The 13,092-nt window shown below is 37.8% G+C and overlaps 1 protein-coding gene and 1 long non-coding RNA gene across 4 annotated transcripts in view; one reads left to right on the top strand and one right to left on the bottom strand.

Moving 5' to 3' along the window:
- asap1a (ArfGAP with SH3 domain, ankyrin repeat and PH domain 1a) overlaps positions 1 to 12,508 on the top strand; it is a 52,406-nt gene extending 39,898 nt beyond the window's left edge. For 2 of the 3 annotated variants that reach the window (XM_082172612.1, XM_082172611.1), the window contains 17 exons: positions 330 to 417; positions 612 to 660; positions 1,764 to 1,927; positions 2,122 to 2,255; positions 2,946 to 3,037; positions 3,180 to 3,366; positions 3,588 to 3,673; positions 3,771 to 3,886; positions 4,609 to 4,676; positions 4,876 to 4,983; positions 6,533 to 6,758; positions 7,211 to 7,372; positions 8,890 to 8,965; positions 9,182 to 9,246; positions 9,341 to 9,897; positions 10,217 to 10,339; positions 10,431 to 12,508. In XM_082172612.1, the coding sequence (XP_082028738.1) occupies positions 330 to 417; positions 612 to 660; positions 1,764 to 1,927; positions 2,122 to 2,255; positions 2,946 to 3,037; positions 3,180 to 3,366; positions 3,588 to 3,673; positions 3,771 to 3,886; positions 4,609 to 4,676; positions 4,876 to 4,983; positions 6,533 to 6,758; positions 7,211 to 7,372; positions 8,890 to 8,965; positions 9,182 to 9,246; positions 9,341 to 9,897; positions 10,217 to 10,339; positions 10,431 to 10,505 (2,376 nt within the window). In that variant the 3' untranslated portion in view covers positions 10,506 to 12,508. The remainder of the gene's footprint in view (positions 1 to 329; positions 418 to 611; positions 661 to 1,763; positions 1,928 to 2,121; positions 2,256 to 2,945; positions 3,038 to 3,179; positions 3,367 to 3,587; positions 3,674 to 3,770; positions 3,887 to 4,608; positions 4,677 to 4,875; positions 4,984 to 6,532; positions 6,759 to 7,210; positions 7,373 to 8,889; positions 8,966 to 9,181; positions 9,247 to 9,340; positions 9,898 to 10,216; positions 10,340 to 10,430) is intronic. The other variant, XM_082172613.1, reaches the window with a different exon arrangement.
- On the bottom strand, positions 2,314 to 2,935 carry LOC309500902. The gene is made up of 2 exons (XR_014206726.1): positions 2,680 to 2,935; positions 2,314 to 2,601 (listed from the first exon to the last, which is right to left on the bottom strand). It is a non-coding gene; the product is annotated as an uncharacterized lncRNA (long non-coding RNA).
- Positions 12,509 to 13,092: the final 584 nt, after the last annotated feature.

Genomic DNA, 13,092 nt, shown 5'->3' with positions numbered 1-13,092 from the left:
AGCAACATATTTGTATGTGTGAGAAAGAAATCGGTTTATATTTTTATATAAATGTTTTAAATAAATAAAATATAAATAAATAATAGTTAAACAAAAATAATAATATAATAATAAAATAATACATCATTAACTTAATGAAAACTATAAATTCATAAACAACTGGTAAACCATGTCATTTGATGATTTTCCAAGTCACTCTTCCAATTTTCACAAAGTCTCATCTACGTTAGCTAGGTTAATGCCTTTACCTTGGTGACATATTTGGCCTCACAGGGCAAGTGACAAGTCCATAAACTGGCCCTAAGACTGACTGTAATTACTCTGTCCAGTCCAACAGGCAACCGGTGAGACTGAATCTGCTGACCTGTCAGGTTAAACCCAGCGGAGAGGATAAGAAGTGCTTTGACCTCATCTCCCGTGAGTAACTACACAAAACCTATGTCCCCTGCCAAACTTCAGAGTACTTCCATCCGTGCCAAGTGCTAGAAAGGCCTCCAGAAGAACTCCATTACACAGGCAGAGACTACTAAGTGCAGTGTTCAGAGGCTGAAGAGCAGTTAACATAATGCACTTCTTCCCCTAATAATCTCTCTCCCTCTTTCCCTCTGCAGATAATCGAACATATCATTTCCAGGCAGAGGATGAACAGGAGTTTGTGATGTAAGTGTGAATGTGTTAGTTCGAGAGTTGATACCATCTGTTATTTCTCTGCTCATGAGTGAGAACAAGATGTGAGTGTATCAGTGCCTCTTTGTGTTAATGAGAAGAATATTCTAGGACTGTGTGCTACATATAACAAAAAATATAAGACAGAAAACATATACTACCATCAAGGATTCATTAACTTGATCCAAAGTCACAATAAAGACATTTATGATGTTACAAATTATTTAGCTTTCAAATAAATCCTGTTCTATTGAACTTTCTATTCCTTAAAGAACCCTAAAAACAATACATCACAGTTTTCACAAAATATTCAGCAGCACAACTGTTTTCAACATTAAGAAATGTTTCTTGAGCACCAAATCAGAATATTAGAATGATTTCTGAAGGATCATTGAAGGACACTGACGTAATGATGCTGAAAATTCAGCTTTGCCCCATGACAGGAATAAATTACATTTTTAAATATATTAAATTAGAAATCAGTTATTTTAAATTTTAATCATAAATAAATGAATTATTGGTGAGCATAAGAAAAAATAAGAAATAATTGTACAAAATTGCCGTTTTTGCACTACATGAATAAGGTAACAAAAAAAGTAACACTTTTCATAACCTATGTATTCATATATTTTTACTAAAACATTTTTATATAGAAAAAAAAAAACATGCTGAAACTTCTGTGAACATTTTTGAGTGATGCTGCGAACTAATCGTTGATATTTAAAAAAAATTGTTGAGCAGATTCCCAGAAAGTAATTACTCTAATGCTGTTTTTGCTATTGAAGTTTAAATTATGGTCTTTAGTATGCTTAATAGCTAAAAAAAAATCATTGTGAGATTCATGTTGCTTATATATTATATTATAATATAATATTATATTATATATTTTGCTGTGGATTAGTAAGCTTGTGTGTGTCTGTTGATATTTAAATATCTGTATAGCACATATATTGATACATAAATGTGTTTGCGTGCAAATCTGTCTTTATGTTTGTGTGTGTGCGTGTGGTATTTCACATAACTTATCACATGTGCATGCCCATCTGTGGTGGTGTGCAAGCGATTAATGCATATATATGTTCATGTGTGATGAGCAGATGGATTTCAGTGCTGACTAACAGTAAGGAAGAGGCTCTGAACATGGCGTTTCGTGGGGAGCAGAGTGCTGGAGATGACAGTTTGGAAGACTTGACCAAAGCCATCATCGAGGATGTGCTGCGCATGCCTGGAAATGAAGTCTGCTGCGACTGTGGAGCACCAGGTTAGCCAAGTTTGTGTGTGAAAGTTTTGTAGCAGTGGCATCTGACACAGTCCCCATTTTATCAATGCCGTGAGGTTTCAAAACAGAGTTTCATAGATTCATGCGCCACCTTGTGGCTTAGAGGTGAGTGGCAGGACACAGCGCTCATCGACTACAATATAAAACCCAATTTTCTCCCATTTTATCTGCTCTAGAGCCTAAATGGTTATCCACTAACCTCGGCATCCTGACATGCATCGAGTGTTCAGGGATCCACAGGGAAATGGGTGTCCATATTTCACGCATCCAGTCCATGGAACTAGACAAACTCGGCACCTCTGAACTCTTGGTAATGTGAATGTAAATCTTGTAATTTACACTACCGTTTAAGGGTCAGGTTTTTTGGGTTTTTTTGGAAGAAATTAATACTTTTATTCAGCTGAGATGCATTAAATTGATTAAAAATGATGGTAAAAAGAACTGTAAACTGTTACGAAACATTTCTAATTCAAATAAATGTTTTTTTTTTTGACTTTCCATTCAACTTTCTAACAAAAAATTATCAGTTTCCACAAAAAAAGTAAGCAACACAACTGTTTTCAACATTGATGATAATAAATGTTTCTTGAGCACCAAATCAGCATATTAGAATGATTTCTGAAGGATCATGTGACACTGAAGACTGGAGTATGATACTGAAAATTCAGCTTTGCCATCACAATAACAAATTGTTTATAAAATATATTAAAATACAAAAGTTAATAATATTTCACAATTTTACAGTTTTTACTGTATTTTTAATCAGCATATTACTGGTTTTACTGTATTTTTGATCAGATAAATTCAGCCGTGGTGAGCATAAGGTTTTTTGATTTATTATTGCGGACCCCAAATTTTTGAACGGTAGTTTGTGTATATATAAATGAAAAAGTGTTGACTTTTTAACATAATCTGTTTGATGAATGTATTACTAAATTTTAGGTATGCCATGATCTGTTAACATGCTTGTTACTCACAGCCGATTGCGATCTTTCCACAGCTGGCTAAGAATGTGGGTAACAGTAGTTTTAATGAAATTTTAGAAGGGAATCTGCCAAGCCCTTCACCAAAGCCAACACCATCAAGTGACATGTGAGTACCGGCTTACCTAGCATACCTTAACAACCGTAGATAGTACTACAGACTTTAACTATTGGAATGACCCTTTGTTTAGTAGTTAATGCACTAATTCATATGTTAAGCAGTATGTGCTTTTTGAAATGAACTATTTTAGGAACGAGAGGAAGGAGTACATAAACACAAAGTACGTGGAGCACAGGTTTGCTCGGCGGACAGCCACTACAGCCACAGCCAGACAGGGCGACTTGTACGAGGCCGTGAGAACTCGAGACCTGATGGCTCTGATTCAGCTCTATGCAGATGGAGTGGAGCTAATGGATCCATTTCCAGAAGCAGGACGGGTATTGATCTTTGACTAATAGTTTGTCATAGATTAACTGATTGATATGCTGCTTTTTTAGAGAAGTATAGTCATTTATTTCTCAGAGTGTATATGAACTGACCTCAGGTCAGATGAGAAGTGTGGTCCCCAAGGGTTTGTCAGTACTCATTAATATTTAAATGAATGCAAATATTTCTTAGTAATGTTGTCCTGATTCTGGCACTGAATTACTGTCGACAGGACCCGGGAGAGACAGCACTGCACTTTGCTGTGCGGATGTCAGACCAGACCTCGCTGCACCTGGTGGACTTTCTTGTCCAAAACAGGTAACGGACAGAACATTCTGTAGTGTGTATTAGTCCACTGTTGCTCATTAGGAGAGAATTAAGCTGCAAGATGTTAAATATGGATCTGTGTGTGCAGTGGAACTCCAGACAGACAGACGGAGAGTGGAAACGCTGCTCTCCATTACTGCTGCACATATGAAAAGTCAGAGTGTCTCAAACTGCTGCTCAGGGGAAAACCATCTATTGACCTGGGTAAGTGGGTTATCTGTAGCAATGGTGTTTCAACAGAGACAACATCTGGAGTTATTTCAAAATAAATAAAGACAGCTGATTGTTGACATTTGTCTAAATTTTAAATTCTACAATAGCAATTACATTGCTGTAAATAAACATTTTAATAAATGATAGAAGTCTGATAATTTGTAATATAATACTTTGTTGTTTAAACCTTAATGCATGGTTATGTGAATTTATTAACATATACTTCCTTTATTTAGATTCTACATTAATTTGTTGATTTAAGTTTTAAGATTAAGTTGATTAAATGCAGTATTCATAATATATATAAAGACCACATGACTGTATTCATTTAATAATAAAAAAATACAGTAAATTATTTTAAAAAAGTAACAAAAAAAAAAATCTTACTGACCCCAAACCTATGTATAATCACTCTAACATTTCATATAAAGTCATAACATGATTTGCTAGAGATTATTGGATATTTTACAGAGGTTTAAAAACCTCTGTAAATACAGGCCTCTGGAACCCACATGCCGGTCTGAATGCTTAGAGGCTCATCTTCCAACGAGTTTCATTCCTCAAATTCTTTTCATTTCTACTGAATAATACACAGGTGTCACCACACCTAACCTGGAGGCTTTGTTTTTTGCTTCTTGCTTAGTTTTAAAATATGTCATTTCTCCATAGTAGTAGCAAGGCTGTACCTATGTGCTTTATGTGTTTTATTTCAGTTAATCAAAATGGGGAGACAGCTTTGGACATTGCCAGACGAATGAAAAATGCACAGTGTGAAGAGCTAGTGAGTGTGATACTTTATATTCAATGCTTCATTTCTGTGTTGCTGACACTGTGGTAATTACAGAAGAATTTTGCCATACAACCACCTGCAATTTCACTATACAGTCATGTAATTGTTCAAAACATGACCTTTATTTTCTGGCATTAATGTCAGAGAGGAGACGTGTATTATGTTAATGGCTTTGTGATTGGTTGTGCAGCTGATGGAGGCAGCAGCTGGGAGGTTTAATCCTCACGTGCATGTGGAGTATGAGTGGAATCTGCGGCTGGAGGAGATTGACGAGAGTGACGATGACCTAGATGACAAGGTTTGTGCGCCCACCTTTTGCTTTGTCCAATATCTCCCTATACTAGAGCTCCACTAACTCTCCCTCTTCATGCACCTGTAATAAGCTTAGGTATTATGAGTAAGTTTGTAGGTAACTGATTACTTGTTGCTGGAAACTTCACACCTGGTTAGAACATAGTGCAAAACTTAAAGGGTTAGTTCTCCCAAAAATTTTAATTCTGTCATCATTTACTCACCCTCATGTTGTTCCAAACCTGTAAGACTTTCATCTTCAGAACACAAATGAAGATCTTTTTGATGAAATCTGAGAGTTTTCTGCACTCTCAATTGACAGTTATGCAACTACCACTTTGATGCTTCAAAAGGTTCATAAAGAGATCGTAAAACTAATCCATATGAATTGAGCTGTGTAGATAACATTTTCTGAAGAGACTCGATCTCTTCATATGATGAACAGATTTATTTTAGGCTTTTATTCACAGTTAAATATAAACAGGAGCTCACCCATAACTGCGTGACGCGCGAGAACAAACCTCATTGGTTCTTGTGGAAGCTCAAACGTGCTGTGTAACACGAGAACAAACCTCATTGGTTCTCACATGTGAAGCGAACATGCTTGAGCTTCCGTTTACCACAACTTATGTGTGAGTTGATGAATGTTTATATGTGAATACAAGCCTAAATTCAATCTGTTCATCATATAAAGTGATCGTGTCTCTAAACTAAACTAAACAACACCTAAACTGAACTAAACTACTAAACTGCTCAATTCAAATGGATTTTTTTTTACAAACTCTTTATGAACTTTTTGAAGTGTCAAAGTTGTGTAGCTGTCAACGGAAGGACAGAAGGTCTCAGATTTCATCAAAAAGATCTTAATTTGTGTTCCGAATATAGACGAAAGTCTTACAGGTTTGGAACAATATGAGGGTGAGTAAATGATGACAGAATTTTCATTTTGGGGTGAACAAATTTGCAAAATTGTATTATGTTTTATTCACAAAAGTTCTATATTTTGTAATTGTATCAAACTAAGCTTATGTGTACAGGTTTCTTAAAAAAACAATATGCTATTTAAAAAAAAAAAAAAAAAGAAGCCAATCTTACCCAGAGTTTACATAGAAAACAAAAAGTATATTACTGCCATTAGGGTAATGCACAAATAAAAATTGTGATAACTGAAGTCTATGTAAGAATCTATATAATGGTTGTCACATTAGTCTTCTAACAATAGGGTGGAAAATGCTCTTAGTCCACTGTGCAAACAAAGCTCTCTTGCCACCCAGAAGCAAAACGATTTGATAAGCGACCAAGTTCCTTGTAGCGCTTTAAATAGCGCATTTTATGCCATCATAAAAGTGGAACCCTTATCTGCAAAGATACATGACTCGTGAAATGAGAACCGAAATCAAAATATTACCACACTTGGATGTGCCTGAAAGCACACACAACCTCAACGCCACGTATACACAGTGCCACCTAATGCATTCACTTGTAATCGCAAGGTTTTGGAGAGGCTGTGGACTAGTCTCAAAATCAAGTGATGTGTAATATTTTTCCATCTCCAGCCCAGTCCGGTAAAGAAGGAGCGTTCTCCCCGACCTCAGAGCTTCTGTCATTCCTCGAGCGTGTCCCCTCAGGAGAAGCTGTCTCTGCCGGGGTATTTAGGACACAGGGACAAACAGAGACTCTCCTACGGAGCCTTTGCCAACCCTGTCTACAGCACCTCCACCGAAACACCTGCATCTCCGGTATCAGAGGGGCCCACAATAGCCAGCAAGACCACTGGGAAAGGTATACATGCCTTTATGCATGACGCTGCAGATAAAAAAAGAGCAGCCCATGTAGCAGGAAAGGTAAAACATGATGATAGATTGAATTGTTTGCATGTACTGTTCTTTACATTAACTCTAATTGCGGGGGAGGTATAATGTGGAATCGGTTGAGGCTGACCCTTAGTGATTGTAAAACATCCTCTCACACCACAACCACTGTTTGCTTGCAAACTGAACTGGAATGTGGAACCTTTGGCTGTCGTTTTATCTAATCAGATATCAGCCGGCCCGCACCTGCATTCTGCGACCATGTTAGCTGTCGTTTTCTTGATTATTTTGGTTGTGCTTTTGGAAATCACTTTACACTCATCACTCCTGACATGATGGGAGTGTTGTCTTTGCCCTTGTGTTCCGGTGCGTTCGGGCCTCACTTGCTTCTCGACCAATCACGTCATCTCGTCACTCTTTCAGCTCCGTCCTCTGGACCGCCCACCTCCCTGCCGCTGGGATCGCAATCGAGTGCAGGAGGCAGCTCCACTCTGTCTAAGAAGAGAGCGCCTCCTCCACCTCCCGGACACAAGCGCACCCACTCAGACCCCCCCAGCCCCGTACTGCAGGGCCCGCAGAGCAAAGGTGCGTCCAGGTGGCAACACCTCTGTTTTGTGATTGCAGAAACAAAAGTTTTTTGCCAACACCTCTGAAAAATTCTTGTCATTTTGTTGTTTTGTTGCTCATAGTGGTGGTGGTGTTGGTGTGAAATGGGTGGGTAGGAATTCTCAGCCTGACCTCAAATGGCCATTACATAATGAAGTGATATTCTGAATAATTGATTTAGAGATCTTGTTCTTGAGTGTGTCAATAATCAAAGACCGAGAGCTGTCTGGGAGGATGCCTGACATATCAAACAACCAAAAATATTAATACATCTAGCACTTAATGTTACATTTTCTTCAGCATGTTCTCTTTCCTCACCCCCCAATGAGAGTTAAAGTGGTTTTTCTTAGTAATTAGCTTATGGCAGCTTTCTTTTTGTTTTGTGATTCTGAGCTTTGCGATTTAATAATTATCATTCATTTTGTTTGTGTTGTTGCATTGTTTTAAATTAAAATATCCTATTAAATTGTTTAAAGGTAAAATGTGTAATGTGTTCTATTAGCTTCACCTAACAGAACAACTCAAATTAAAATGGTGATTAAAATTAGTTAATTATTACGATTAGACAAAATATCAATTTAAGAATTTGTCAAAATTATAACAGTGTTTTATCAGCATTAATTCTTTTTTTTTAAAGTCTCGGGACACCAAAAGTCTACTGTATTTGTGAAAAGTGACCATTTTCAAACTGGTTTCCCCAAACACTGTTTCATTGGTAGGATAAACAAATAGTTGGCCCCAAACTCATGCCATTGGTTGAGGTAATTGGGCTGGTGAAGATCTAATAGTGCCACAGAGCCACCGTTTTATTTGAATAATTTTTTCAGAGAAATCAACCCTCTTTTAGTTGTCTTGGCATATTAAAGTTTAATAAATTGCAAACAAACCATTGTCTTAATTTACCCACCCTCATGTCATTCCAAACTCATAAGACTTTCGTTCATCTTTAAAGTACAAATGAAGACATTTTAAATGAGATCTGAGAGATATTAGTCCCTCCATTAACAGTCCATGCAACTACCACTTTGACACTTCAAAAAGTTCATAAAGAGATCGTAAATCTAATCCATATGAATTGAGCGGTTTAGTCCAAATTTTATGAAGAGACACGATCACTTTATATGATGAACAGAACTTTCTCTTCATGAACATTTTGAAGTGTCAAAAGTGGTAGTTGCGTGGACTGTCAATGGAGGGACCCGGAATCTCTCAGATTACATTTAAAATCTCTTCATTTGTGTTTCGAAGATGAACAAAAGTCTTACGGGTTTGTAATGACATGAGAGTGAGTAAATTACAGATTTTACATTTTTGGGTGAACTAAGCTGCGATTTGAGAAAATATTTTAACATAAAAAAAATGTCTTGGTGATATCAATGAAGGTTCCTGGGACATAAAAACAAAGAGTGTAAGACATGGCCAAAGCTCTTAATGAAATACGGGGACTTCAAAACCGCTTTCAACCTCCTTCCCCCTTTTTATTTTGAACCTCATAGGAAGTGATTCTACACCTCCTTCTGCGAATCGGACATCCCCGGCCAATAAGTTTGAGGGAATTCAGCAGCAGCAAAGGTGTTGCACCACACTGACATTTAGACATTGAAAAGTCCTGTATTGCACAAAAAAACATTTGTGTATTTTACAGTGTGTGTAATAGATCTTAACTGTAAACAAAACATTTTCCGGTAGACCATTAACATTTTCATGTTATCTTCATAAATCCATCATGAAGGTTTTTTTTTCTAGTCTGTTATAGAGAAATTAATCACAGGACCTTTTTGATTTCAGCACTACTTCTATGAACACAAAAGCAGCATTTGGCCCACGAGTTCTTCCCAAACTACCTCAAAAAGGTACATTTAACATGGCATTAAATACAACGGATTTACTTCAATTTCTAATTTTTACCTTTACGTTGACCTGCCCCATGGGGTCTTGCTCTTTCAGTGGCACTACGAAAGATTGACACAATCCACCTCCCCTCAATGGACAAGTCTGGTCCCGATGTGCTGCAGAAACCCCCACATGCCCAGGACACGCCTCACACCAGAGCTTCAGATACAATAACCAGACCCACTGAGCCTCCACCTAAAATCCCACAACCCGCAGAACGCTCCCAGCCCCTGGAGGTGCCACAGAAACCTCACATCTCAGACCTTCCCCCTAAACCGCAACTGTCTGATCTTCCCCCGAAACCACAATTGTCGGATTTACCCCCAAAACCTCAGCTTTCTGACCTGCCCCCGAAACCACAGCTTAAGGATCTTCCCCCTAAGCCGCAGCTCTCTGACCTCCCATCCAAGCCTATGATGTCTCCAGCAGCTGAGACCACACAGAGGCAAACGACACAGGAGGAAACCAGCCCGAAGCCCCAGCTGACGGAGGTGCAGTCATCCAGTCAGCAGGAGGAGCTCTCTCCCAGACAGGCCAGTGAAGACACTAATGGTGCGCCTGCAGGAGCTGTGGAGATGCCTGTCCCGATGCCACGGAAAATAAACACAGTAGTGAGTGAAAGATATTTTAGAGTGTTATATATGTACAGTGGCCCCCAAAAGTGCACACATAATTTTGTTTCCTCATTTCATGACCTATATCTATTGTTTTATCATTTTAAACCTAACAACAACAACAAAAAAAAAGGGAAAATATTTAGCTTAAAAAGTGCACTTTTTAACATAAAAAAAAAAATCTTTAAAAGGCATTATTTTATTTATTATTTTATTATTAATAAAAAAAATACACTTATTTATACACTTATTTAACACTTATTGGAAAATATGAACAGGTGTAACACTAAAATAACTGAGGATCATCTCTTTGCAGGCAAAGAGCAAAATTAGGCGTGTGAAAACCATCTACGATTGCCAAGCAGATAATGATGATGAGTTGACTTTTGTGGAGGGGGAGGTTATAATTGTTACAGGAGAGGAAGACCAGGAGTGGTGGGTGAGTAAATCTGTGCTGTGCGCTTGCTACTAGTATTGTTAATGCAGTTTTAGGGCATATTGTCACATTCATCTACCTGCCTTTTTTACAGATCGGGCACATAGAGGGGCAGCCTGAAAGGAAAGGGGCCTTCCCAATGTCCTTTGTGCACATTCTGTCAGACTGACAGTGTATAAGCGGCGGCCGAGAGGCTTTCTAACTAGCACAAGCTCCGCTCTCTCTCTCTCTCTCATTCTCTCTAGCCTCACACTGGACTGTGGGCATTGCCTCTGTACATAGCTGCTGAAACCCAAACGGTCTCCAAACAAACGTAACATGAAGAATCAAACCCATGCTCCCTTAATCCTCAAGGGTGAAATGTGTAAACTATGTGTTGTTCATAAACTGTGTTATCCTGCCTACCAGTATTATCGTAGCCATGGCAGACCCAGCATGCCATACTGGGTTTGCAGTAGCTATACTTGGAAATCTAGCACTTAACATGTATGCTGTAACTTTGTGTATGTGTACACATATAGAAATTATGTAAGTCCATTTAAAGTGTGTCTTTGTACATACATATGCACAGATGTAAGTGTATATTTATGTACGTATGTATAATGTACAAGTGTGCAAATGTATGTTAACCCTGCTTGCTTATGGAGCCAGAGTGACTCTAGACATTTTAGTGTACTGTTTTAAAAGAAAAAAAAAAGATCATCTCTTAAATTTTTGGATGGCATAAGTGATAAGTGAGAATACAATAACATACCAGTGTTTAAAGTCCCAGCATAGTGGCATGCTGGTCAGGGATCAAAACCAAAATGTAAAGGTTTAAACATCTCATCTGCTATACATAGACGATCAAAATTGCCATTCATTCCGTTTGCATCACTCACAAAAAAAAAAAAAAAGCCAGAAATCTTTATTCTGAACGCTTCAATGAGTAGGAGACCAATTTACAGCCCTTGAAAATTGCTGGTGTAATGTTACCACTTTGTACCCATATTCTCTCCATGCCAGTATGTTCATATGGTGGCTGTAGCCAAGAACCCCACTACATATAACCAGTTAAATCGCTAAAAAGCTCATATCGATCAAATATTTCAGTGTCTATGGTGGTTACGGCCTTGGTCGCATCTGTGGGAACGTTTAATTTCTTCCCCATTGTTGTTTAACGCCAAATCTGACAAAACTAATGCCTCAGCTCTGGGAAAGTGTCCTTGTCGATATTGTTTTATTAGATCATACAATAACCTACCTTATCCATCTGGTCTCATGCATAAATTATAAAGCTTCTCTCATACATGGATATGACTGGTCAAACGTTGTTGGCTTTGTATAAAAATGGACATATGTTGAGCAGAACACAATCTGTTAAAGGTTGCTTAGAGTGAGTTTTATTGTTTGCTTACAGTGACTGTGGAATGTGGTTTGTTTTGGTTTGTTTTGTTCATTTAAGTTGAATTAAACTGCAAGGGGACCCGGCAGTGAGTGACTGACTCGGTATGACTCAGAATGAACTAAAGCTGCCTCTTTCTTGTTACCCTATCAGGGAGACCAGCATTCACTCTTGGTTTTTAACTGTTGTTGTATTAATGATAGACGATGTATTAATGAATGCCACCTGTACTATATTTGATGATGATAGTATTTGACATTTATAGGGCTAAAGTGTTTCAGCATGGAGAGGAATGGACCCTTCAAGTGTAGTTTATTATGGGTTTTGTTCCTCTGTTTTAGGTCATGTTACATTCAAATAATTTTAACTAAAGGATAAAAAACAAGAATTCAGCACAAAGAACATCTCTGCTCAATGAACAAGACAAAACGACTCCGAGATTGTGGTATAAAGTTGCCGATGCACCGTTCCCGGACTGTTTTGTTTAGACCCCTATGATGAGCCCACTGTTGGACAATGTCTGTCTGTTTAGATGTTCAATCCAGCACAACTCCATATGATGGAGTCTTGTGTTTGCTAATATTGTAGCACACTGAAGTCTGGAAACAGTCAAAAGGACAACGTCACATCTACGTGAATAAACTGGATTCAGTCCTAATGTTACATTTAGGATGAATTTTCGCCACTCTCTTCCTTTTTTTGTGTCTGTTTGCTGCACTGTAAGTTCAGTCAGAAAGAAAATCAACTTGGCTATCAAGTCTTCAAATAAAGTCTTTAAGTTGAAACCATGCAGTCTCAATGTTTTTTTTTATTATCAAAACTGGGTTATTTTATATGCTTAAGGGTCAGTCTTGAAAAGTGCTGACTTTCTGACTTATTTGTTTCTGAAAAATTTCTGATTTTCTCTCTGATAAAAGCTCATGGTATTAATTAACAACTTTTAATGTGGTAGAAAACACCACATTTGAAAAGCCTATTTTTCCACTGAACTTTGCTTGGAAGTGGTATTCATTTTTTGATATTATTCATTACCTCTTTCCATGCTGAAAATCAGCCTGTTGTAGATCGGGCTAAGGTCTAATAATGTATTAATTGTTTTTACTCAATTTGTGTGTTAACACACAACTTTACCCAATTTGTGACAATACAGTGCAAAAGAACTAGAGCATTTTCATTACAATCAACGCTCGCTGCTTCATTTGTCGTTTTGCTCGCGCTTGCAGACTGTCTGAGTGCCTCAGTGTATAAAATAATAAAACGTACAAGTGAAAGCAAAATCGTCCAAACTACAGTGCGAACGCAACAGGCATAGCAAAACTAGTCCGCTTCCTTCCTCTCTCGAAATCAATTCCTTTTATAGATGTAGGCTGAG

This window comes from Leuciscus leuciscus, assembly GCF_965113295.1.
Source record: "Leuciscus leuciscus genome assembly, chromosome: 6".
In the NCBI taxonomy this organism is placed as follows: domain Eukaryota; kingdom Metazoa; phylum Chordata; class Actinopteri; order Cypriniformes; family Leuciscidae; genus Leuciscus; species Leuciscus leuciscus.
Note: the sequence above shows the minus strand (reverse complement) of the source record. Positions and strands in the feature narration are given on the sequence as shown.